The 20,799-nt window shown below is 46.4% G+C and overlaps 7 protein-coding genes across 14 annotated transcripts in view; 3 read left to right on the top strand and 4 right to left on the bottom strand.

The window, feature by feature from the left end:
- The window catches only part of LOC9639167 (pentatricopeptide repeat-containing protein At4g02750), a 12,339-nt gene extending 6,665 nt beyond the window's left edge, over positions 1 to 5,674 (top strand). Inside the window, exons 2-3 of the mRNA XM_024682255.1 lie at positions 4,974 to 5,198; positions 5,525 to 5,674. Coding sequence (XP_024538023.1) covers positions 4,974 to 5,198; positions 5,525 to 5,674 — 375 coding nt within the window. The remainder of the gene's footprint in view (positions 1 to 4,973; positions 5,199 to 5,524) is intronic.
- An 856-nt stretch (positions 5,675 to 6,530) lies between these two features.
- LOC112348970 (nuclear pore complex protein NUP62-like) lies at positions 6,531 to 9,455 on the bottom strand. Its single transcript, XM_024682451.1, has 9 exons — positions 7,845 to 9,455; positions 7,666 to 7,780; positions 7,546 to 7,609; positions 7,378 to 7,500; positions 7,248 to 7,325; positions 7,084 to 7,187; positions 6,935 to 7,022; positions 6,779 to 6,877; positions 6,531 to 6,729 (listed from the first exon to the last, which is right to left on the bottom strand). The coding sequence occupies exons 1-9, from the start codon at positions 9,415 to 9,417 to the stop codon at positions 6,631 to 6,633; spliced, it is 2,343 nt and encodes a 780-aa protein (XP_024538219.1). The 5' UTR covers positions 9,418 to 9,455; the 3' UTR covers positions 6,531 to 6,630.
- Positions 9,456 to 9,467: 12 nt separating this feature from the next.
- LOC9639169 (uncharacterized protein YtfP) lies at positions 9,468 to 11,785 on the bottom strand. 6 transcript variants are annotated; one of them, XM_024682461.1, is made up of 16 exons: positions 11,672 to 11,785; positions 11,461 to 11,613; positions 11,335 to 11,394; positions 11,173 to 11,286; positions 11,027 to 11,114; positions 10,842 to 10,984; positions 10,690 to 10,791; positions 10,560 to 10,631; positions 10,407 to 10,506; positions 10,261 to 10,343; positions 10,125 to 10,202; positions 9,982 to 10,080; positions 9,877 to 9,927; positions 9,768 to 9,824; positions 9,671 to 9,712; positions 9,468 to 9,598 (listed from the first exon to the last, which is right to left on the bottom strand). In XM_024682461.1, the coding sequence occupies exons 1-16, from the start codon at positions 11,735 to 11,737 to the stop codon at positions 9,530 to 9,532; spliced, it is 1,377 nt and encodes a 458-aa protein (XP_024538229.1). In that variant the 5' UTR covers positions 11,738 to 11,785; the 3' UTR covers positions 9,468 to 9,529. The 6 variants fall into 6 exon arrangements, with proteins under 6 accessions (XP_024538229.1, XP_024538228.1, XP_024538227.1 ...); XM_024682460.1 differs by having other exon boundaries at positions 10,842 to 11,114; positions 11,173 to 11,274; XM_024682459.1 differs by having other exon boundaries at positions 10,842 to 11,114.
- A 59-nt stretch (positions 11,786 to 11,844) lies between these two features.
- Positions 11,845 to 13,559, bottom strand: LOC9655729 (probable V-type proton ATPase subunit d). Of its 2 annotated transcripts, XM_024682470.1 has the most exons (11): positions 13,343 to 13,559; positions 13,152 to 13,272; positions 12,970 to 13,077; positions 12,803 to 12,905; positions 12,670 to 12,750; positions 12,532 to 12,617; positions 12,420 to 12,479; positions 12,318 to 12,366; positions 12,137 to 12,271; positions 11,949 to 12,081; positions 11,845 to 11,900 (listed from the first exon to the last, which is right to left on the bottom strand). In XM_024682470.1, exons 1-10 carry the CDS (start codon positions 13,521 to 13,523, stop codon positions 11,950 to 11,952), a joined length of 1,056 nt encoding a protein of 351 aa, XP_024538238.1. In that variant the 5' UTR covers positions 13,524 to 13,559; the 3' UTR covers positions 11,845 to 11,900; position 11,949. The 2 variants fall into 2 exon arrangements, with proteins under 2 accessions (XP_024538238.1, XP_002977503.1); XM_002977457.2 differs by having other exon boundaries at positions 11,851 to 12,081.
- LOC9655730 (methyltransferase-like protein 7B) lies at positions 13,554 to 14,815 on the bottom strand. Its single transcript, XM_002977458.2, has 6 exons — positions 14,557 to 14,815; positions 14,388 to 14,483; positions 14,121 to 14,330; positions 13,951 to 14,047; positions 13,825 to 13,887; positions 13,554 to 13,773 (listed from the first exon to the last, which is right to left on the bottom strand). Exons 1-6 carry the CDS (start codon positions 14,578 to 14,580, stop codon positions 13,577 to 13,579), a joined length of 687 nt encoding a protein of 228 aa, XP_002977504.2. The 5' UTR covers positions 14,581 to 14,815; the 3' UTR covers positions 13,554 to 13,576.
- Positions 14,751 to 16,463, top strand: LOC9655731 (pentatricopeptide repeat-containing protein At2g13600). Its single transcript, XM_002977299.2, has 2 exons — positions 14,751 to 14,767; positions 14,918 to 16,463. Exons 1-2 carry the CDS (start codon positions 14,751 to 14,753, stop codon positions 16,461 to 16,463), a joined length of 1,563 nt encoding a protein of 520 aa, XP_002977345.2.
- Positions 16,416 to 18,297, top strand: LOC112348976. Of its 2 annotated transcripts, none has more exons than XM_024682473.1 (5): positions 16,416 to 16,637; positions 16,712 to 16,860; positions 16,916 to 17,603; positions 17,662 to 17,706; positions 17,754 to 18,297. In XM_024682473.1, exons 1-3 carry the CDS (start codon positions 16,527 to 16,529, stop codon positions 17,598 to 17,600), a joined length of 945 nt encoding a protein of 314 aa, XP_024538241.1. In that variant the 5' UTR covers positions 16,416 to 16,526; the 3' UTR covers positions 17,601 to 17,603; positions 17,662 to 17,706; positions 17,754 to 18,297. The 2 variants fall into 2 exon arrangements, with proteins under 2 accessions (XP_024538241.1, XP_024538242.1); XM_024682474.1 differs by having other exon boundaries at positions 17,776 to 18,297.
- Positions 18,298 to 20,799: the final 2,502 nt, after the last annotated feature.

Raw genomic sequence — 20,799 nt, forward strand, 5'->3', positions numbered from 1 at the left:
AAAATATATAGATGTAATATTATAGTCTTATATATATGTATGTGTATACATACATACACACACACATATATATGTATATATATACACACATAAAAAATCATGAAGAATATTCATTTATCAAGAGTGTCCCTCTATGCAAAAAAATCACAACTACTACAGGAAATCACTCTTGACCAAGATTGTATGCTGTTTGTAACGTGTTTATGTTGCATGGTTTATTGCATTTTTGGCATCTAAACTTTAAAATTGTTGCAAATGTGACTTTGGGTATTGAAATTTATCTATTGGCCAGTCCTTACAGACACTTTTTCCTTACTACCACAATGGCAGAAAGTCGGTATTGCTGGTTCCTTTTATCAACCCCTCTTGTCCAAGTGTTAGTAAATTGGGCTTAGCATCTGTACTTAGCCAGATGAATATAAGGTAAGAACTCCTGTGTATTTCTAGTTGACCATTTTCGGCCTGGCTTTTAGTTCTCTTTTGCTTTGTCTTGCATTGGCTTGGCAAGAACCCTTGCGTATTGAGATTAGTCCCTCAATATCGCTGGATGATAGCTTACTGTGTCTGCCAAACACCTTCGCTATCATGCCTTTTGTGTTAGTCTCAATTCGGTCCCAAATGCTATTTATGGAAAGTATCCAGATTTGCTCATTTGGCATATCTACGGAATGTAGAGATTGTCATGAACACAATGGTGTTTGTCCCGTGTCCAAATTCGCAATCTAGGGACATTCCATATTTAATAAGTTTCAAACTTATCCTAGAGACTAACTCTTGATACTAAGAGAGGCTTGGGGTAAAAGCCCAAAGCATGTGTTCCTCAAGAGGGGAGGTATGGGGGGTTCTAAATGTATAGTAGGGATAGTGGGTAAGTTGGGCATGGTTGACTAACCTGAGGCATAGCTTAACTCCTGCTTGCGTGCTTGTCCTTGTTTTGTGTCCGACTTGGGTTTAAGCCCAAGTTCCACACCATGCTAGCTAGTGAAGTACCTATGTTCTTGCATTAGGCCATCGGTATGCTGAAATAGCGCCAAACTTCGTTTAGCTCCGTTTTGCATGTTGGTCCTGGCATTGGGATGTTGGATGCTCTAGGATTGTTCCAAGTTGCTTCGGCTCCTATCCCTTTACTCCTTGGGTTGCATGCTCAAAAGTTGCTCTGTGGTCCGATTCCATCACTTCTTAGCTCCATGTTTGGGAATTTGACACTGTTCCTTCGTTCAATGGCCAAAGGCCTTGGTCCACACCATTGTCCTATAGACACGTGGCATATGGGCACATAGAGGGTTTAGGTTCTACTTTGTGGTGTTATCCTATGGTAAATCATTATAGAATAAAGGGTTAATACCACATATGCTGTGAAAGCTCTTCATAACATTATAAGGAGGGTCTTCTACCACTTCACATTTGTTAATGACTTTGCCTTCAACCATTAGTTTATGTTCATTCACCACCTCATGCTATGCAATGTAAAATTGTGTTACAAGGTGTGTGGCACCAACCCTATAAAGAAAAAATAACTAAAAAGAAGTAAAGGATATCTATTAAGATTATATGTCATAGATGTTTATCACACCTTTGTAGTGACATCAACTCCGTCATGTGTGATCTTGCACTTGCAGAGTTGCTTCCTTTACATTCTCAGAATCCAGCACTTCTTCTTCTGCAATCTCTATAACAGTGAAATGCTCTTTTACCACTCCCTTTTCACCTTCCTCCACAATATCATCCTCCACTTGTGCTGCTAGCTCTGTGACTTGCAATAGAGGAGGGTTGTATGGAAAACCCACACGCACATGTTTGTTATGTCAGGAGAAAAGAGGATGATATGGTCTCTAATCTCAAATATGTGTCTTAGCAACTATTGCCACTAAACTGTGTCTAGTCCAATAAAGCATGAATCTTTCTATTGGAAAGAAAAAAAAAACACATATAAGCATAAATATGTGGAGGTATATAAATGATATAAACATACTAGTATCCCCACATGCAACTATCCTCAATTAGTATAATAATGCCTTAATTCTCAATATTCTACAAAAGAAATGAGCTGAATAACTTCACATGCATTTCAAAATTCAAAATATACTAATAGGGGACTCGCTTGGAGGTATGTTCACACCAACGAAGCAATATGAATGTTTAGACTCAACAATGCCATACTATAGCTATATATCTAGGTGCATGTCATTAATACAGGTGTAAAACTATCAACTCATTGGCTATGGAAAGAAGAATCTAGATTAAAAAACATATATGCATTGGAGAGGAATAGGTATAAATTAGTTACTTATTTATATGTAAGTATTGCATTGCAATGCACTACAACATAATCATTGTAGCAACCAGTAAACTTAAGCCAAGAAACAAAAACCCATTAATAAAAGGTTTATACTATTAATTTGTAGTGCAACAAATCATTACAATGCTAAAAACCATCATATTCAATACCCCAAGCACCCAAAAAAATGTTTATTTCTGCACTCCAATCAATTGCACTTGCTATTACAAATAAACTGTGAGAAATGAGAGGCAAGACTGATTGATTCAAGCACAGTGCATATATTAGAGCGTGTTACACCTCTAAGCTGTGAGAAATGAGTTACAACAGTGAGAAATGACCTATAGCCATGAGAAATGAGCCATAGCCATGAAAAGTGAATTATAATTGTGAACAATGAGAAGAGAGATGATGATCACAATCAATACATCACAAATCTATGCTCATAAAAATGAAACAAAAAAACCATTACCATGCACCACACCTCCCTCCAAAAGTGTTCAATTAGCTATAGGCACATTATCATTGATATGTATAAAAAGGCATAATTTTCACCTAGTTGTGAACTGGGGAACCACACAAAAATAATATATTGTGGCCTTCCCACACATTCATCATGTCCATCTTTATTTCATTAAACTCCGTACCCAGTCATCACGTATGTATTTAAGCTGGCCAAATTATAAAATTGCTCTACAGTAGCATTTATAAAGAGTTGGTCCTCCTTTATTCATTGACACAAGTATGCCAGTGATATAAAATCTCCTTACACACATAAATAACACCACCAAGTGCGTGATATTATTTAGACTCTTCAAACACTTGCCAGCATAAATGAATCTTTGTAAATAGATGCCTTAAGGCTCTAGCTTGCAATATATTGTGAAACAGAAGTTGCATCAAAACCATGATTTAGATGTGGCGGGATAGCTTTATAGGTGACTCCATATTGAAATGCATGGAAAAAATTAGCTCCAGTCTTCTTTGCGAGACTTGCTCCAAGTAAACATGAGCTAATGTAGCTTTTATCATTTCCTAACTCACTTTATATCTTGCATCTTTTAGTTTGCTAAATCCCTTGTTAGGGGAGAATTTCTTCAAGAAGTGCTTAAATTGCAACAACACTCTTTGAGGGGATACCCTTTCCTAACCTATAGTTTTGAGATATTGGTGCAATGTACACTAGTCCACTCCAAATAAAGCGATAGGATCTTTCATTTTGTAACCTTCTCTCAATTTAACACTCACTTATACAAAATTTTCTTTACTTATTGCAAAAAACTGGCATAAAAAATCACATATATGGCACTAATTTAGACTCTGTTATGCATATATAATTGACACTAATACATGCCTATGCATAAGAAAAAAGTTGTGCTCAAAATATTACTTTGTGAGTCAGATGTGTTAACAATTTATGCATATATATATATATATATATTTTCTAGTTGCAATCACAAATTGTTTGCCATATATAATACTTTAAATGTTGCAAACACCTCTGAAGTGATGTAATAATAATATGCGTGAATTTTTTCTGGATAACAGATAAAGAACCATTCTTAATACCAGATCAGCAATATATATTTCAAAAGCTATAGTAGGCTAAGTAGTCAAGCAATGTTGATGAAACCATTGTACTCCCATATCCTCCTTTTGGAGAAAGCTCGCCATCCAATTTTCTCAATTGGGCTGTGCGTGGAGAGGCTGTACGTCCAGAAGAAGAGTGGAACGCTTTGGAACCTCGCATCATAAAGAAATACCTCATGGCCATGAAGATTTCGTTCAAGGTGCTGTTTGTGAGTGGGAGCTTCCTGTCTGACGAGGTTTTTTCTGCAAAGAGTGTCCTCGTTTTGCCTGCTTCACTCGCATTGCAAACCGGGTGGCAGCAGCCAAGACCTTGTGAAACGCATTGGTCCTTTGCTCATGCAAACGATGCAGCAAAGTGAGGGTCTCCTCCCAGGAACGCCATTACTGAGCGCGGCTAAGAACAAATCCCCCGTAAAAACTCGTCCAGTAGCTTCTTATCTTCCAAGGACAAAGGGCTGTAGGAGCAAGTAACTGCAAAAAGAACAAAATCTTGTGAGTCCCGAATTCAAAGTGTCGCAGCTAGGTGGGACAATAAGTGTAATGACAGAGAACAAGCGCTCGTCACCAGAGACAAACGCAAACAGAAAAAACTTCATAAAACACAAAAGGAGAACTGCAGAAACTAAGTACAGTTCCCCAGCAATACAAACCAGACAGAGAAAAAAAGTAAGATGGCAAGAAAAAGTAAAACTCCAAGGGCAGGTTAGCAAAAAGAACTCCAACTCAAACAACCGCTGCTGCTTACCTGACGCAGCCTGAAGACTTGTCACAGGGGGACTACAAAGTATATTTGCACAGCGTGAAACAAAATTAAAAACACCCACACACACACAGCATCTGAAGCACACACCCATACATCTAATAAAATCCCAAATGCTCCATGCTTTCCAGCACCCCTGACGGACCTCGCTGACTTCTAATATCTTTATAGGATCTTAGCTTTATGCCCTTATCTTTTGGGAGTTACTCTCCTCGCCATAGTACACTGGGATTTGGAGCTCTCAAAGCGGACAGGCAAGTTAGAAGTACCAGAACTAGAAAGTTTCATGCCAGGGTTGCGACTGGAGAATCTCAAGGTAAATTTTCACTCGTATAGAAATTCTAGAAAGCTTTCTTTCACAATCGTTCGGATAGCAAAGTCGAGGAGAGCGTTTTGGTGCTAAAGGCCGCTGCCAAGAGCAAGAAAATCCCAGCTCCAGAGGTGTTTGCAGCATTTAGAGTTTTGGAGAAAGCTTGCGTGGATCCATCCAATTTTTTTGAGACTTTGGGGGGAAGTAGTGGAGCTGAGCCAAGGTGCTGGATGCTTGTCTTTGCTGCTGGAGCCAAAGTGGTAAGAAAACTTGTCATAAATTTGGAACTTTGCTCTTATATTTTGGTTTTCATTTGAAGGTGAGAGAAGCTTTGAAAGGTGGTTCTAGAGGTCAATGCCACTGTAAGTTCCCAAAAAATTTCATCGTTTCCAGACAAAGAGCATACAAAATGGGCTTTACTTTGGCCGTCTTGGCGTGTTGGAATTCACTTTTGGGTAGCCAGCCAATAAAGGCTTTTTTATTAAATAATTACCAAAAAAAGTGTACCATATATAATATTAGAATATTACATTTAGCAAATAAATTTTTCTTTTAATCTTTTTGGTGCTCGTGGTTATCCTTCAAGGTTGGGCCTCTTGGCCCCTTCCAATTCGCAATTAGCAAGAAAAAAGAGCTGGGTCAAGAACCTGGAGAAAAAGATCCCTTCTTCATTTGGTTCTCTACACGGACAAAGAAATTGATTGCTATGAGGGTGCGTTGCAATGAAAGAGTTTGAACTTCAGCCGCCATTGTTTAATATGGTAATATTTAACCATTACTTGTAAAGGTTTTTATAATCAATCTGTTTATTTTTAGCCTCATAAATTTGATCTTATCTCTTTGTCCTATTTTAATTCTTTACTGATCCATTGATATAAAATTTGAAAATGTTAGCATTTGAAACTAAATGCTGTGAAATCCTGCTCTTTACAACAAATTGAAATAGACATTGATAAATCATTTTAGTTTTTAATTTCAACTCAATATTATACTTTATATCTCATATAAAGATAATTCACAAGAAAATTTTACATTGGCATATTGTGTATTTCTACTAATTATCCTATACTATTACCTAACCTTCTTTTGTATTGTGGTCACCCAAATCACATACAATTTGAAATAGACATAAAATACATTTTAAATAGCATCACTATTATTCATTATTCTCACATAAATTTAACTTTATTGTATTCCATCTTTTTTCATTGAATGCTCTTCTGATATAATATTATTAAAAATAAAATTTTACTAAAGAAACTTGGCAAGATAAATGTACTCTTTAAGTATGTGTTTATTTAAGATTTTCACCTTTGCACAAGTATCATAATTAACGTTTTTGGCTTTGAGGTTTCTATAGTTTATTTGTCTTCATTTTGTTGTAAAAAGTTAAAACATTATTGAAAGATTAACAATTAAAGCTTCCATTACTAAACTATTTTTTACTTCTATTTACAAATCATAAAATCTAAAATCTCCATTAACTTTTATATGTTTCAAAGTTCTATTAAATCTCATTTTATAACCACATAGAGTAATTATAGTGTATTATATTATTGTTAAGTTATTATAAATGGTTTACCATCTTCAAATTTTTGCTTATCAAAACATTTTATTTTATTTTTTCCGAAGTAAAAGATTCAAAGTGATCAGCAATGGTTGCTCTAATTTATCGGTTCTAACAAAATCAGTCTAAGCTCCTCTCAATTTGACCCCAGGAGTAAAGCCTCTGGTGCTGAAAGTCATGCCATTGTCCGAAAGCTTCTGGATTCGCGCGGATAGTTCCGCAGCCTGGAAATAAAAATCAATCTAGGCATCGAGTCGAAAACCTGAGATAAACCTTTTCATCAATCCAAACGAGTGAAGTTAGTTGGTTGTTGAGAATTCTCACGACCAAGTCGAGTGGACTAGCATTTTCAATCATATGTATGTCCCCACCCTAGCAAACAACAAAATCATCATTGCCTCGATCAAAACTTGTCAAACTCTCTAGTACCTGACTCGCATTGATATTCTCCACGGTTTCCTTGATCTGCTCACCCATTCGAGTCAGTTCTCTTTCGATGAATTCTGCTTGCTCAAACCTGCAAGAGAAGAAACGAAAGAAATCAGCTAAACATCTCTCCACGCAGAAAGAACACTTACATTGTATCTCTAGTTGCTGTGGCTTCGTCCTCAAGAACGAGTCCTCGCTCGTCCTTGTAGAGCCGTTCAGCCTCTTCTTCTATACTTTCAAGAGCTTTCTCGACCTGATAACAATTGCAGCCAAGTAGGACATCTACGAGTTAGATTGTTGGGAATCCTTTTACCTCTTGCTGATGTGTTTCTATAAGTTCTAGTTGGCGCTCCAGCCCATGCTGTGACTCCACGACTTTTGCAACTTCACTCTGAGAAGAAAAGACGGGTTAAAGACAACACTCTCGCCAAAATCTCATTTACCTCGAGCTTTATGAGCACATTCCTGTTGCTGATAATCCGCCGATCCCACTCCCCAAGTGCCTCAGCCTGTTTACGAAGCTTGGCCGTCCGCTCTTGAAGTTCGTACGTCCATTCTTTTATAATCTGATTTACAAACTGTTAGCTGCTCAGAGTAATGTAATAGCACACCTCTTCCACAGTTTTTCCAACAATCTCTGATGGGAACTTGGGAGTCTTTTCAGCCGTCGGGGTCCTGCGAAAGCATTCCTCCATATTATTGCTAAACAACATGAAAATGAGCAAGCTCACGCAGAGGCTGCTGGTGTCGATGCAGGTACTATAGAAGCTGACGTAGTTGTTGCCGCAGATGAAACAAGGAGACCTCCGGAACCTCCCTGTGTTGTTGTTGCAGGCGTTGTCAACACTGGGAGTAGAATAACATGAAGAAAGACCGTCAACATTGTGAACAACAGAAGGATATAGCGTACCCGCTTCAGTAGTTTTAGCAGTGGTTCCCAAAGATTGAGCTGCTGCTGGCGTTGCAAACGCGAACGGAGCTGCACTGGTTGTGGGCGGCTTTGAAGTGGAAGGAGCCGGCGTAGAAAAGATAGAAGGCGTCGAAGCTGGAGCTGGCGCCGATGCGGGAGGCGAAGCAGCAGAGCTTGCAAACAATGGAGATGCCGGTGACGCTGCAGCACTCGAACTAGCTGCGGCGGCTGGAGTGCTAAAGCTGAAAGACAGTGCTGGAGCGAGCGGCGTCGTAGCAGCAGGCTGGGGTTGAGTTGCTGAAGGTGCTACAAACGACAAAGACGGCGCCGCCGAAGAGCTCGTGTTCCCAAGGCTGAGCGTCGTGCTCGGGCTCGCAGACGACGAAGTAAACGCCGGTGTGGACAGCGAGGCTGCAAATCCAGAGGACGAGCTCGTTCCAGTCAATGGCTTCTGGCCAAATCCCCCGAAACCGGCACTAGCTTGCGTCGTTGCTGGAGTAGACTGAGAGCCAGCGGAAGTGTTCCCAAACGAGAAGCCTTGAGAGGGTGGCGGAGTGGAAGAAGCAGTGGCGGTAGAGACTCCGAATCCAAAACCCGAGGATGGAGGAGCCGACCACGAGGGCGACGAGGATGTAGCCGCCTGTGCCTGGCTCGAAAAGAGTGGCGCAGCCTGAGTGAAGGGCGACGTAGAAGCACTAGTGCTTGCTCCAAACCCGGGTGATGGGCTTCCAAAAGCACTCGCGCCAAATGCCGGAGCTGGGCTACTGCTGGCTCCAAACGCCGGCGCAGGACTACTCCCGCTCGCTCCAAATGGGCTACTACTAGCTCCAAATGCCGGGGCTGGGCTAGTGCTGCTTGATCCAAACGGGCTACTCGCTCCAAATGCTGGAGAGCTGCTCGCTCCAAACGCCGGAGTGCTGGTCGCTCCAAATGCCGGAGTGCTGGTTGCTCCAAATGCCGAAGTGTTGCTAGCTCCAAATGCCGGAGTGCTGCTCGCTCCAAATGCCGGAGTGCTGCTCGCTCCAAATGCCGGAGTGCTGCTCGCTCCAAATGCCGGAGCGCTGGTCGCTCCAAAAGCCGGAGAGCTGCTCGCTCCAAATGCCGGAGAGCTGCCCGCTCCAAATGCCGGAGAGCTGGTCGCTCCAAATGCTGGCGCGGGAGAGCTGCTTGCTCCAAACGGGCTCGCTCCAAATGCCGGCGCCGGACTGCTACTCGCTCCAAAAAATCCCGGCGATGGAGAGCTCCCTGCTCCAAATCCACTACTCGTCGCTGCTCCAAATCCCGGGGCCGGGCTAGTGCTGGCCCCAAATGGCGGGGTACCGGACCCAAATGCCGGAGACGCGCCAAACGCTGGTGTGGAGCTGCTGGACCCAAATGCCGGGCTGCTGCTGGCACCAAAGCTGGGCGTGGGAGTGGCGCTGCCGAAAGCCGGAGCCGAGGATGGAGTGGCGCCGAATCCAAACCCAAATGCGGGCTGTGACGCCGTGCTGCTGGCTGCTCCAAACGTGCCGAAGGAGAATCCCGTCGATGGCGTGCTGCTGCTGCTGGCGCCGAAGCCCGTGAAGCCCGCCATACCTGGAGCTCGCGCGCGCTCCCCTAAAACCCTAAAACCTTGCTCCAAGAAACCCTAATCACAGTTTAATGACGGATATTCGCGAGGCTCTGGCTCGAAGCTTCAAGCTTCGCTACAACGATCGCGACGTGGCTTTCTTCGCAATGGCTGATCCCGATAGGTAGCCACTCGTCCATGCGTTCTGGAAAAGGAGAAGAAACCATTTGTTACCACCATGGTCGTAAGAAATCTCGAGACTTTGGCTCTCACTCGCCTGGAAATTAAAGCCGCCAGTGATGCCATCGACGTTGAGAAGCTGCAAGACGAAAGAGTGTGAGGAGTGGAATTTTTAAGTTCATAGCTCCGCGTACCTCGCCAGCCAAGTAGAGGTTAGAGCATTTCTTGCTCTCCATAGTTTTGAGATTCACCTGTTGAAAACACTAAAGAGCTGCCGGAGATTTTGGAGCCGGACGAGCTTACCTCATCGAGTGGAACCCCTCCAGCAGTTACAAATTCGTCCTTAAACTCCCCCTGATTGACAAAGATCATTGTCACGAGATCCGACGAGGTTGAGAAGGAGCTTACTTTGCCAGAGATTTGGAAGGAACACCGCTTAAGGAGGCCTGCTAAGTCACCCAGCTGTCGATTTGAAAGCTCGTACCACACAGCCTCCTCGTTTAGATCCTAAAAGATTTTTAGATGTTTGAGAGAAAGCTTACTAGAAATACCTGTCGATGGATCAGGTACTGCCAAAATCGCTTCACTAGTTGTAATACCAAAGGGGCGCCGCTATCTAGCTTTCTTCTCTGAAGGAAGAGAACATACTTGCAACTTTACGGAAGTTTTCTGAGAATCGATGATTACCGGAGAAAGTGTTTTCTGCTTTACCAGCAGCTTCTTCACTTCGTCCAGGGAAAACTTCGGTGCGAAGTCCACCCACAAAGTTCCTGCATCAAAACTCCTCAATGTCAAACGCGAAAATCACTAAATAAATTCATCTCTTTCCAAACCTTTGTAGTCTACCTTGAGGAGGTCCCTGGCTGCCCATGCAGAGAGACGCAGCACAGCAGGACCGCTCAATCCCCAGTGCGTGACGAGAAGTGGCCCGTCCTGGAAAGGGAAAACATCGCAAAGCTGTTCGATCACGATCAAACAATATACACCTGCCGCAAGTTGACACTTCGTTTATTCCAGCCCAGAATTTCCAGGTCGACAGAAACATGTTCAAAGCTCACCTTCAATCCAACAAAGGAAACAAACTCATTAAACAAGAAAATTTTGTGGCTTACTTACTCCGGCAAGTTCTCCGAGCTTAGAATCTGCAACCTTAAAAGTGAATAGACTTGGAGCGGGAGAAACAAGATCATGTCCCAGCTCTTTTGCTAACTTGTACCCCTGTCCATCATTTGTCTTCAGTAAGTCTAGCAACATAACACTCTTGATACCTGTGGCGAGCTGCCAGTTGCAAGTAGAGCAAAGTCCGCTTGTAACTTTTCTGAGAATGGCTCGTTCTTATTCTTGAAGTGAACATCAAACCGTCCATTCAGCGGCACAATGTCTTTCACAAGCGCATTGCTCTTTAAGGAAACTGCAAGAATTTCAACATTTCCGGTAAAAAGACCAAACGAACCTCCAATTCGTCGAGCCTTGTTGAGAAGACATTCCACAACAGTTCCGGAGTCGTCGGTTACTGGGAACATTCTTCCATCTTCTTCGGTCTGAGAAACGAAAAATAGAAGCTAGCCAAAGGCACACTTGTACTAACTAAAGCTCGACCTTGAGCGGAACTCCATGCTCATGAAACCAGGCAGCAGTTTCAAGAGGTCCGTGTTCTCTAAAATATGATCCACGAAGTTCCTTGTGGCCCCTTGGATATTGCTGCGACAACGGCTGGAACCAGAACTTAAAGAGTAAAACTCCTCGGCCACTATACTTTACCAGCGGTTCCACAAACAAGCCCGTAGTAACATTACAGCGTCCACCCCCAGAGATTTTCACCTAGGTAGGAAAAGAGGAGCAGGACGAGCGTCGGTCTTCACCAAAAATGGAAAGCAAGAAAAGAACCTTGGATAAAAAGTGTCCCCTTTCCAAGACAACGACTTTGAGATGCTTGCAAGCTGTTTTAGCCCAAATGGCTCCATAGACACCCGCAGCGCCACCCCCTACTACCACCAGCGTTTGTTTCTCGTCTCCTCCACTCTCCACACAGTCGCCCTCCTGCACATACAAGCAGCGGTGTCAATTGCAATCTCAGTGAAAAAGGTCCAGAGCAAACCGCTTGGTTCTTCGCCAGAGAAGATCTCCCGTAACTACTTCCCTGGAGTAGACCCAATGAGTCCATCCAAATCCTCGTTGCGTCGCCTATCTACAGACACACGCTACACACAAACCCATTGCCCATCCAAAAACATTCCACTTAGCATTGAGCCATTCGAATGAGACGTCAGGCAAGGCTTAGCTGAACCAAAGCGCAACCTCTTATTACAACACGATCAAATACATATCTGCAAAAACAAAGCTTTTGCATAAACGCTTCCTTTGCTTGAGCATACCTCAAAAGATCATCACTATTCCATCGTGAATTCGGTTCTTTTGGTTCTGTGCAACACACTCTGATATCCACATGAGATTCCTGATCTCTTGCTCCCGTAGTCGGACGTATGCAAAAAACACTGCGTAGTGGAACTGCAGGAAACACCTCTAAGAATTAGAAGTTAAGAGCACAACATTGAGCAGTTACCTGTTGCTCGAAGGTCAATATCAATCTCTTCACTTCTTCTTCGTAAAATGCCTTGTCGAGCATTTGGCTCTCGCCATATTCAATCTTCGCAAAAATTGGTTGATATGGAGGATATTTCTCCACGGCAGCTCGGACCTGTTCGTATCGTCAACTCTCAAGAATGACAAAAAGCAGTATCTACCTGGTCGGGATCATCACATAGAGCAAGCTCTTCATGGCCATAAGGATACCTGAATAGAAATTATCACTCCCAGAGAATGTAACAAGAAAATAGAATGTTTACAGCAGTCCAAATGACGAGTAAAGCTTGCGCCGATCATCCCGAGTCAACTCAGTGCCGATACTAAAAGACCGTAACCCATCAGTAACCAGCATAGATGACAATTCACAAAAACCTGTTGATGGTTATGTTGACAGCCCTGCGGTCAGCTTCAAAAGCAAGCAAGTCGCACATAAGCTCTCCGGTAGCACCACCAAGTTTCTGAAACCGATGCAATGTGGTGAGAGACCAGAAAAAAAAGGCATTAGCGAACCTTGCAGAAAGTGTAGAAGTCCTCCAAATAAGCTTTGTATAGAGTGTTTCGCATGATTTCAATGTTCATGTCGTCCAAGTCCTGCATAGTCCTGTTCATTTGAGAGCTAATAAGCAAGAATTCCAGAACCTACTTCGGAGGTGATGCATCCAGAAAAGTAAGGAGCCAAGGGCGTATCCACGAGCACAAGACGGTATAGCTCAGCCATGTTGTGAGCTGCGGCAACAGTGGCAATCCTAGGTAAGGAAGAAAAAAAAAACTTAGAACATAGAAAGAACGAGTTCAGAGTAAAGAAAATACCCGTCAAACATTCCCAGGGGATGACACTTTTCAAGCAATTCTTGGACATCTCTTTCGTGAAGAGCTCCTGTGACGATCAAAACCACGTTGTCAATTATGTATCCATACCTGGTGGAGGAGCACCGAAATTCTTAAGCAATGGAAAAAAAATAAAACCATGATTCTATCAACCGAGAGCTTACGTTATATACTCGAGGAACTTGGACAGCGGCTCCGTGGCCTGGACGAGCAAGCTATTGTAATCGTCCACCAATTTCTGGGTACATCGCTCCACAATGTTGGTCGTGTGCAAGGGCGAAGGCTCTAATTGATCGATCGATCAAAATGCGACCTCGCATTCGAATTGGGGGAAGGAGTAGAGAATTTCACTCACCGTTTTGGAGATAGGGGCCATAATCCGTAGCTGAGAGATGCATCTTGATGTCGTCGAGCGTCTCGCACTGCGAGAGATTGTTGTAGTCGGCCGTGGTGAGCATCCCGGAGCGAAAGCCGCGGACGATCGCCTCCAGGAATCCGCCATGGATGTTGAAGGTGAGCGCCTCGAATCCATACATTCTCGCAGATCTGAAAACCCTAAATACGTGTAGGGCTATTTTTTCCTTTATTTTCACTTTCGTGCTACTCCCACAATGTAGGAGGAAATGAGGGGATTCTTGGATGGAAATCGATAGCTGCGAGCGTCGATCGAGGAGAATCTAGCCTTTCGTATGAAGGACAAGGTGTCGCGATTCAAGTGGCATCCATCCGCAAAGAAGACTTGGATGGGATTGAGAAGATTTTGGAAGAGATCGAGCCAGCTCCCATCTGGATCCATCCAGAGATTATGGAAACAGGGGAAAGAAAAGGAGATCTTACCTTGAGCTCCTACGTGCTCCACGAACAAGAATTGTCCTCCGGGTTTGAGAACTCTGATCACCTCTGTGAGCGAAGAAAAGAAAGATCAAAAACGAATTTTCCTTCGATCGATAGATTTTTGGATACCTTGCATCGTAGATGAGACGTCTGTGACAGAGCAAAGTACCAAGGTCGAGATCACCACGTCGATGCTCGAGCTTTCCAAGGGAATTTTCTCGCCAACCTTGATATCATAGGTGATCGTTCATCCTGGGGATTCATTGAAAATTTGCAAAATCTAGTTAGCTTTCGCTTACGCCGTGGATGAACTCGAATTGGTCGCCACGAAATCCAGCTGCTACGAGCGAATTGACGGCGTACTTCTCCATGCTTTTGTTTGGATCCACTCCGGTGATCTTGAGATCATTCCTTCCACTCAAGTACTTGAAATTCACTCCAGTCCCAATCCCGACCTCCAAAACAGTGCGTGCGCTTCCATCGATCTGGCTGAAGAGCTTGGCGGTGTCCTTGATCGATCAAGAACTAAACCAATCACGAAAGTTTTCACATCGATCTAAATTCACCTTGTCGAATCCTGATCCGGAGAAGGAATTCATGAACTTCGCGTACAACTTCTCGATCCAGCGTGGTTTCTTGGGATGGATTCTCTGGATGAATTCCTGGGACGAAGAAGAAGAACGCACACAGATCGATCATGGTAAAAAATCTATCCTCTTTACTCCCTTCACTTACTTGATAGCTAGAGCCATCTTCCATGGAGTCTCTCTCTTTCACTTTCACCTCCGTGATTGGTGCTTTAAAGCGATCGATGGCTCGAATCTAAGCCCCTTGCTCTTTCTTTACATCACAACGACAGTATTTTTTCACGCCAAGGATTAAATGTGCTATCGTTCACGGGAGCGCTTCGCTATAACAAACAAGGCAGAATGGCAAAGCGCTCCTGGTTGGACAGCGCGATAAAAGCTTTAAGATTTTGGAATTTTGGACCACTTCGAGCTCAATATTGAAAGTCAATGTAAGGTCAACAATGTCAATGAAAAGTCAATGTAAGTCAAGTCTTGGATTAACAACTCTCGTTTCTTCCCATTGCCAGGAAGAAATGCGTGGGCGCCATAGAGCAAGCCCTGGATCGCGCCCGTCAGCTCCAGGAGCAGCAAGGGCTCGCGTCGAAGATCACGCAATGCACGGATCTGGCGCAAGCACAAACGCTCCTCGCCCAAGCAGCACAATCCGGCGTGGATCGCCTGGCCAGCGTGGGGAATCCATTGATCCAGATGTTTGGAGAGCTGGATAGAGTTTGTGAGGCGCGCGCGGCGTTTGACAGGCTGCAAGATCCTAGCGTTGTCTCGTGGAATGTGATGTTCACTGCGTATGCCCGGAATGGGCATCCAGAGAAGGCGAAGGAGCTGTTTGATCGGATGCCCGATCGCAGCGTGGTGTCCTGGAACGCGATGATTGGGCTTCTTGCGGGCATTGGCGATTCCCCAGGCGCGATGCAGGTGTTCCGGATGATGAATCTCCACGGGGAGAGGCCAGTGAGGGCCACATTCCTCTCGGCGCTCGAGGCGATCGATGCTGCTGAGGCCAGATTCTTGCGCGCCGTCATCTTGGAGGCCGGGATGGAATCCAATGTCGCCGTTGGCACCGCGCTCGTCAAGTTCTTGAGCAAAGCCGAGAAGATCGACGAGGCCTGGGCTTTGTTCCTAGAAATGCCCAGCAAGAACATCGTCTCCTGGACCACGATGCTGGGAGCTCTTGCCCAGCACGGGAATCTGAGAGATTCGAAGGCCCTCTTCGATCGGATGCCGCAGGGTAACGCTGTTTCTTGGAACACATTGATCTGCGGGTATGCCCACGCGGGGCATAGCAGGGAGGCTCTAGGGATGTTCTTGGCGATGGATCTAGCGGGGATGGAGCCCGATTGCGTCACGTTTGCTGCGGCCGTGGAAGCGTGCTCCCAGCTCTTGGATCTCGCCCAGGGCCGGAGAATTCACTCCGAGATCACTGCGGCAGGGATCATCTCCGAGGAACTGGGACTGGGAGTGGCCAACGCTCTCATCCATCTCTACGGGCGATGTGGGCGAATGGATCTCGCAAGGGCGTGCTTCGATCTCCTCATCCACGAGCGAATTCTTCGCTGCAATTCAATCCCCTGGACAAGCATCGTTGGACACTATGCCCGGAATGGGTATCCCGCGGAGGCGATGGAGCTCTTCCACGCCATGGCCGTGGAGGGTCTGAGCCAAACCCCTGTTCTCTTCATCAGCATGCTCTCCTCTTGCAGCCATGGCGGCAAGCTAGAAATCGCTCGCCGCCTCTTCCTCTCTATGATCCAAGACTATGGGCAGGATCCCACAATCGATCACTTCATGTGCATGCTCGATCTGCTAGCGAGAAATGGGAAGCTGGGCGACGCGCAGGATCTCATCCAAGCTCTGGATCTCCAGTCGGAGGAATTGATCGCTTGGAGGACTCTAGTGGCAGCTTGCAAGAGCCACGGCGATCTCCCCCGCGGAAGAGGAGCTGTGGAGATGGCTATGGCGGCGGACGACGCCATGGCTGCTCCATACGTGATGCTCTCCGCCATGTATCGCGAGCAAGGAGTGGACGGCGGAGATGGCAACGAGCTTAGCCGTTGATGGCAGCCAAGGAATCAACGGCTGGGATGGTTCCTTGCTCGCTATCTCCTAGGGCAGTCGGCAATGGTGATCGATGGCACAGCCGCGAGCTCCAGGATGGGGAAGAGGATTCGCGAGGGTGACGATGAGGTCTACCTCGACAACTATTACTCCAACAAGAGATATCTCACCGAGGTACGAGCTCCAATCTTAGGAAAAAAATATCTCTCTCATAGTTTTTGGCCTGCATTTTTTCCTTGTTCTTCCAGGTGATTTCCTCCTGCCTCAATGGACTGAAAGTCGCGGACGTTGATATCGCCAGTGCTGCTATTCCCGACGAGAACGAGGATTTTGGCGACTCCCTCGATCCAGGAGCTGTGCTTGCCAAATCTTTCTCGTCTGCTCGTAGCTATCTCGGGTAAAGTTCGATACGATTCTTTCTCGGGAGAGAGATCTTTGCTTTGCTTTACCAGGGAGGATCATGTTGCTCTCGATTCTCCAATGTCCGACGATGGCGACGAGCAATTCATGTCCGTGAGCACGTCGCCCAGCCGCTCCTCCTCTCGATCACTAAACTCGTCTCCTCCCACGTCCTCGCTGCCCAGACACCTCCACGAGTCCGAGTGCTGCCGGCTTCCACCATCGCCGAGCGACCCGTGCCACCCCCCGGATTTACGTCGCGCGGCGCTCATGCGAGCGCTCCAGATCCGCGCGCTCTCACCCGGAGGCATCCGGCCCAGCTGCATGTATGATCCCAGGCAGCTCCAGCAGATCCTTGACAAAGACAAGCCCGCGCCGGCGACGATAATCACTCACAGGCGGGGAGACGATCAAAACGAGCTGCTCCTCGGCTCGCCACCCCACGGCCAGTTTCCATCGCAGGTCTTCCGAGCTTCCAACGCGGTTGCGAGCAGGAGCTTGGTCCTGGACGACGATCAAAAGCCGGTGGAGTCCGTGGCCACGGCTGAGGGCATGGACAGGAGCGAAGACGTGCTGAGCGAGCCCAGCGTTCCAAGACGGAGTCGGAGCCGGAGGAGGCCCGGTGAGGAGTGCCACTGGTCGAGGATGAAACGAGGAAAGCTACACCAAAACTCCATCTCCAGCTTGAAAAAGGTGGAAGGCTCGACCGAGATATCAGACACGGAGTCATGTTTGTGAACGGTATTCTTTTCTTCTTTCGGTTTTCTTAACTCTCAGCTTCTTTATCTCATCTTTGCAGTGTGTCCTCGAGACTTCGTATGGTCTTGTGATCTCCGACGCGCAAGTAAGCTTTTCTCTATCGATTCTTTGCTCAAAATCTGATTTTTACAGTATCACCTTTTATCACACCAAGGTCGTGGATGCTGTTTCTATACTCTAGGAATTTTACTCCCGCAAGCACAAGGACAGGCAAAGTAAGTACTCTCTCATCCTGACAAAACCGATGGATTCTCTTCAGCTGGGACCAACAGGGACGAAGAAGCATTTATTTGTTTCGTTTCGCGATTGCGTCTCTACTATTCAGTCAATGCTGTTGGTGCTGCTGCTGCTGGTGGCCTGTGCAGTGAAAGGGGAGAGAATATTGCCGAATGCGAGCTTTTGATAATATCTCATCCCAGGAGAGCAGCAGCAAACAGCCAGGGCCCGGCCAGCCAGCCATGAATTTTGATTCTTTCGTCTCATTCATCGATCGCGGAGATTGATTGCGGGTTGGCTTTGGTGTTCCAGCGCCATCCATAGCTTGCTTACTGTCACGCAATCACTCCAGGACTTGTACTTAGGAATTATACTGTTTCTCATTTATTTCCTGGGCCAGGAGAGACTCGATTGAGCATTCACTCGGTTAGTTAGCATGGAACATGAGATTATCTTCGTTTCCCGGGTTTACGCGCAAAGATATTTGAAGTGTCACGCCACCGCCGCTCTCCCACTCGCTCGCTAGTGGTCGGCAAAGCTATAAATTCGCGAAAACGAAACGTTTCTAGAAGCCACAAACGACACCATCCAAACAAGCATAGGCATCCTTCAAAGTCAGCTTAAATCTCTCGTTCTTGTGTATATTTCTTGTTCTTATTCTTGTGTGTGTGTGAGAGAGAGAGAGAGATAGTTGGAACCCTTCAACTCTAGAACACTGAAAAAAAATATCTTATAGCAATTTTGGAGATCCTTCACATGTAAAGACCAGCCAGAAAACGCGGGATGCCCATGACACACCCTCTGCTCAGCGAGACCCTCCACTTTCCATTCCTTCCCATTCCGTGAAGATTCATAAAAGAAAGTAGAAACTCCTTTTCTCCTCTGGCTTCACGCAACCGCAGCAGCAACAACAACCAGGGCTCCGATCACGAAATATTTCCATGCTATCTTTGAGATAATTTGTTGTGGAATCCCGCCAACTTTTAATCTTGATAATCCTCAGGGCCCAACCTGGAAAAAGGCACCCCTCGTCGGCCGATCGATCACGTCGATCTTCCTTTGGCGTTTCGTGGACGTGTGTAATGTTTGTGTATAGCTGCCACCTAACCTAATTGCCTTTAAAAAGTTGCGGAGCCATGCATGCGAGGAACTAAAAGGAAAAATAAAGGCTTAGAATATCTCTGTATCTAACATGGCTTGGTTGGCACCGCGCCGCGTTTAGGCCCAGAGTGTGGGGACAAAACAAAAGGCTCTCTTTCTCCATCTGTTATGGCCAAATCCACAATCTTGGACGCCACCCTCGCTCACGCAAAAGGAGCTCTTCTCAAAGAGCTCGCATATTATAGCTTTTAGCCCAGGCAGACAATGTGTGTGTTGGCGTGGAAATTGGAATGGATGAAAGATTTTTTTCTCTCCTGCCAATCAATCAATCAATCATCCGTCAAGGACTCAAGGCAAACTTTTTCCAAGGTCAATCTGGGGCCGTACGGAAGACCCCTGGCTGGACTTCTCGGTAGGATAGTCCTGAGGTTCTAGAACTTAGAGTTGTTGTCTGTCTACGAACCATAGCACGATAACATGACAATGGCGTACGGAAGCTCCCAAAACTAACGGTGGTGAGAGCGCATGACCTCGTTGAGATTCGGGATCGATCGGCCCAGGGGGGGCTTTTACCTTTCACCGCGGTGTACGCCCTTGCCGTAATAAAGTAAAAAGGAAGGACTCTTGTAATTTGTAAACCCGCCATGTTAAAAGAGACGTTAAAAGGCCTTTCGAAGTACAGTTAACTAATCACACCTGACGGAATGTCCTGCATGAGAGGTATATTCTGGCTGAGGAGGTGGTATATTCCGGCGCTATGCCGGAATAAGTGGAGTTCTTGGGGCGTTCGTAATTTTCGCCTAGCTCTTTTTGTAGCGATCGTGTCTTTGGCGTTGCTCTGAAGTTCCTTGCGTCTCTCGCCACTCTTGGAAGAACCCCAGGCGCTCGTTCCCTGGGGACGAATCCGATCCAGTCGTGCACAGCGAATTCGATCAAGTCGTGCAGCCTTAATGGGCAATTCCTCGATTTTGGAAGAGGAGGGCTATGGCGGCGGCGGTGGCGGTAGCGTCCTGTGGGCGCCTGGCAGCCCGCGGCTGTCCTTCTCCAGGGATTTCGTCCAGTCTGATGTATTCACTCCATCGTCGGCGAGGAAGGATCCGGCCTTGATCCCTTCCGCATCCTCGGCCGATTTCGATTTCGGCATGCTTGCATTGCTGCGCTGCGGGGCGGCGGATGGCGAGGAGGGCGTGGAGCTCATCCAAAACGGCAAGCTCCTCCCGATCGATCGCAGCGCTGCGGCTCCGCCAAGGGCGGCGGCGGCCGTGAGCGGCGCGGAGGAGGCGGAGGCGCCTCGCAGTAGCATTGGGAGCGATGCCGAGATCGCCCAAATCACCAGCACCCACGAATCCGATCAATCGCAGCCTCCTCGACACCAGGTACCCCCAAAATCGCCCGCCAGCAGCCGATGGAAGGATCTCCTCACGCTCAATTTCATGCGCTCCTCCTCCTCCTCCTCCTCTCTTTCGATCGAGACAGAGCCCCTGAATCACTCGAGCTCCTCCTCCTCCTCCAAGCTGGGATCCTCCTCGTCCTCCTCTCGCCTCAAGCTCCTGTTTAGGAGCAGCTCCGCGGGAGCTGGGAGCCGGCAGCACCAGCAGCAGCTTGACGCGCAAATCGAGCCCAGCTTGGGGAGATCCGCGTCGGAATCCAAGGTCTCGACATGCTGCAACAATCTCCGCGTCGCCGATGGGGATCTGGTCGTCCGGAGGCCGCCATCCAAATCCGATTCCTCCTCCAGCCAGAACGCTGTGATCTCAGTTCCAGCGGAAACAGGGGACGATCCCAAATCCACAGGGGCGATCCAGAGGAGGAGGACTCGATCGTGTTCTTCCTCGAATCCCCATCCAAGCCCGGCTCCAAA

The sequence above is a fragment of the Selaginella moellendorffii genome, unplaced genomic scaffold (assembly GCF_000143415.4).
Source record: "Selaginella moellendorffii unplaced genomic scaffold, v1.0 SELMOscaffold_34, whole genome shotgun sequence".
Classification (NCBI taxonomy): Eukaryota; Viridiplantae; Streptophyta; class Lycopodiopsida; order Selaginellales; family Selaginellaceae; genus Selaginella; species Selaginella moellendorffii.

What these genes read in the sequence shown, in the direction of transcription:
- LOC112348970 (XM_024682451.1), bottom strand. Translation starts at nt 9,417, where the DNA reads ATGGCGGGCTTCACGGGCTTCGGCGCCAGCAGCAGCAGCACGCCATCG. An exon ending in TGCTAAAACTACTGAAGCGG is followed by an intron (nt 7,781 to 7,844) that starts GTACGCTATATC and finishes TTCTACTCCCAG; the next exon opens with TGTTGACAACGCCTGCAACA. An exon ending in ACAGCAACTAGAGATACAAT is followed by an intron (nt 7,023 to 7,083) that starts GTAAGTGTTCTT and finishes CTTCTCTTGCAG; the next exon opens with GTTTGAGCAAGCAGAATTCA.
- LOC9639169 (XM_024682456.1), bottom strand. Translation starts at nt 11,737, where the DNA reads ATGGACTCATTGGGTCTACTCCAGGGAAGTAGTTACGGGAGATCTTCT. An exon ending in CAACTGGCAGCTCGCCACAG is followed by an intron (nt 10,792 to 10,841) that starts GTATCAAGAGTG and finishes AATGATGGACAG; the next exon opens with GGGTACAAGTTAGCAAAAGA. An exon ending in AGCTCGGAGAACTTGCCGGA is followed by an intron (nt 10,632 to 10,689) that starts GTAAGTAAGCCA and finishes GTTGGATTGAAG; the next exon opens with GTGAGCTTTGAACATGTTTC.
- LOC9655729 (XM_024682470.1), bottom strand. Translation starts at nt 13,523, where the DNA reads ATGTATGGATTCGAGGCGCTCACCTTCAACATCCATGGCGGATTCCTG. An exon ending in AAGTTCCTCGAGTATATAAC is followed by an intron (nt 13,078 to 13,151) that starts GTAAGCTCTCGG and finishes CTCCTCCACCAG; the next exon opens with GTATGGATACATAATTGACA. An exon ending in ACTTCTACACTTTCTGCAAG is followed by an intron (nt 12,618 to 12,669) that starts GTTCGCTAATGC and finishes CATCGGTTTCAG; the next exon opens with AAACTTGGTGGTGCTACCGG.
- LOC9655730 (XM_002977458.2), bottom strand. Translation starts at nt 14,580, where the DNA reads ATGGAAGATGGCTCTAGCTATCAA. An exon ending in CCGGATCAGGATTCGACAAG is followed by an intron (nt 14,331 to 14,387) that starts GTGAATTTAGAT and finishes TGATCGATCAAG; the next exon opens with GACACCGCCAAGCTCTTCAG. An exon ending in CGTCTCATCTACGATGCAAG is followed by an intron (nt 13,888 to 13,950) that starts GTATCCAAAAAT and finishes CTTCGCTCACAG; the next exon opens with AGGTGATCAGAGTTCTCAAA.
- LOC112348976 (XM_024682473.1), top strand. Translation starts at nt 16,527, where the DNA reads ATGGTGATCGATGGCACAGCCGCGAGCTCCAGGATGGGGAAGAGGATT. An exon ending in ACAAGAGATATCTCACCGAG is followed by an intron (nt 16,638 to 16,711) that starts GTACGAGCTCCA and finishes TTGTTCTTCCAG; the next exon opens with GTGATTTCCTCCTGCCTCAA. An exon ending in TCTGCTCGTAGCTATCTCGG is followed by an intron (nt 16,861 to 16,915) that starts GTAAAGTTCGAT and finishes TTGCTTTACCAG; the next exon opens with GGAGGATCATGTTGCTCTCG.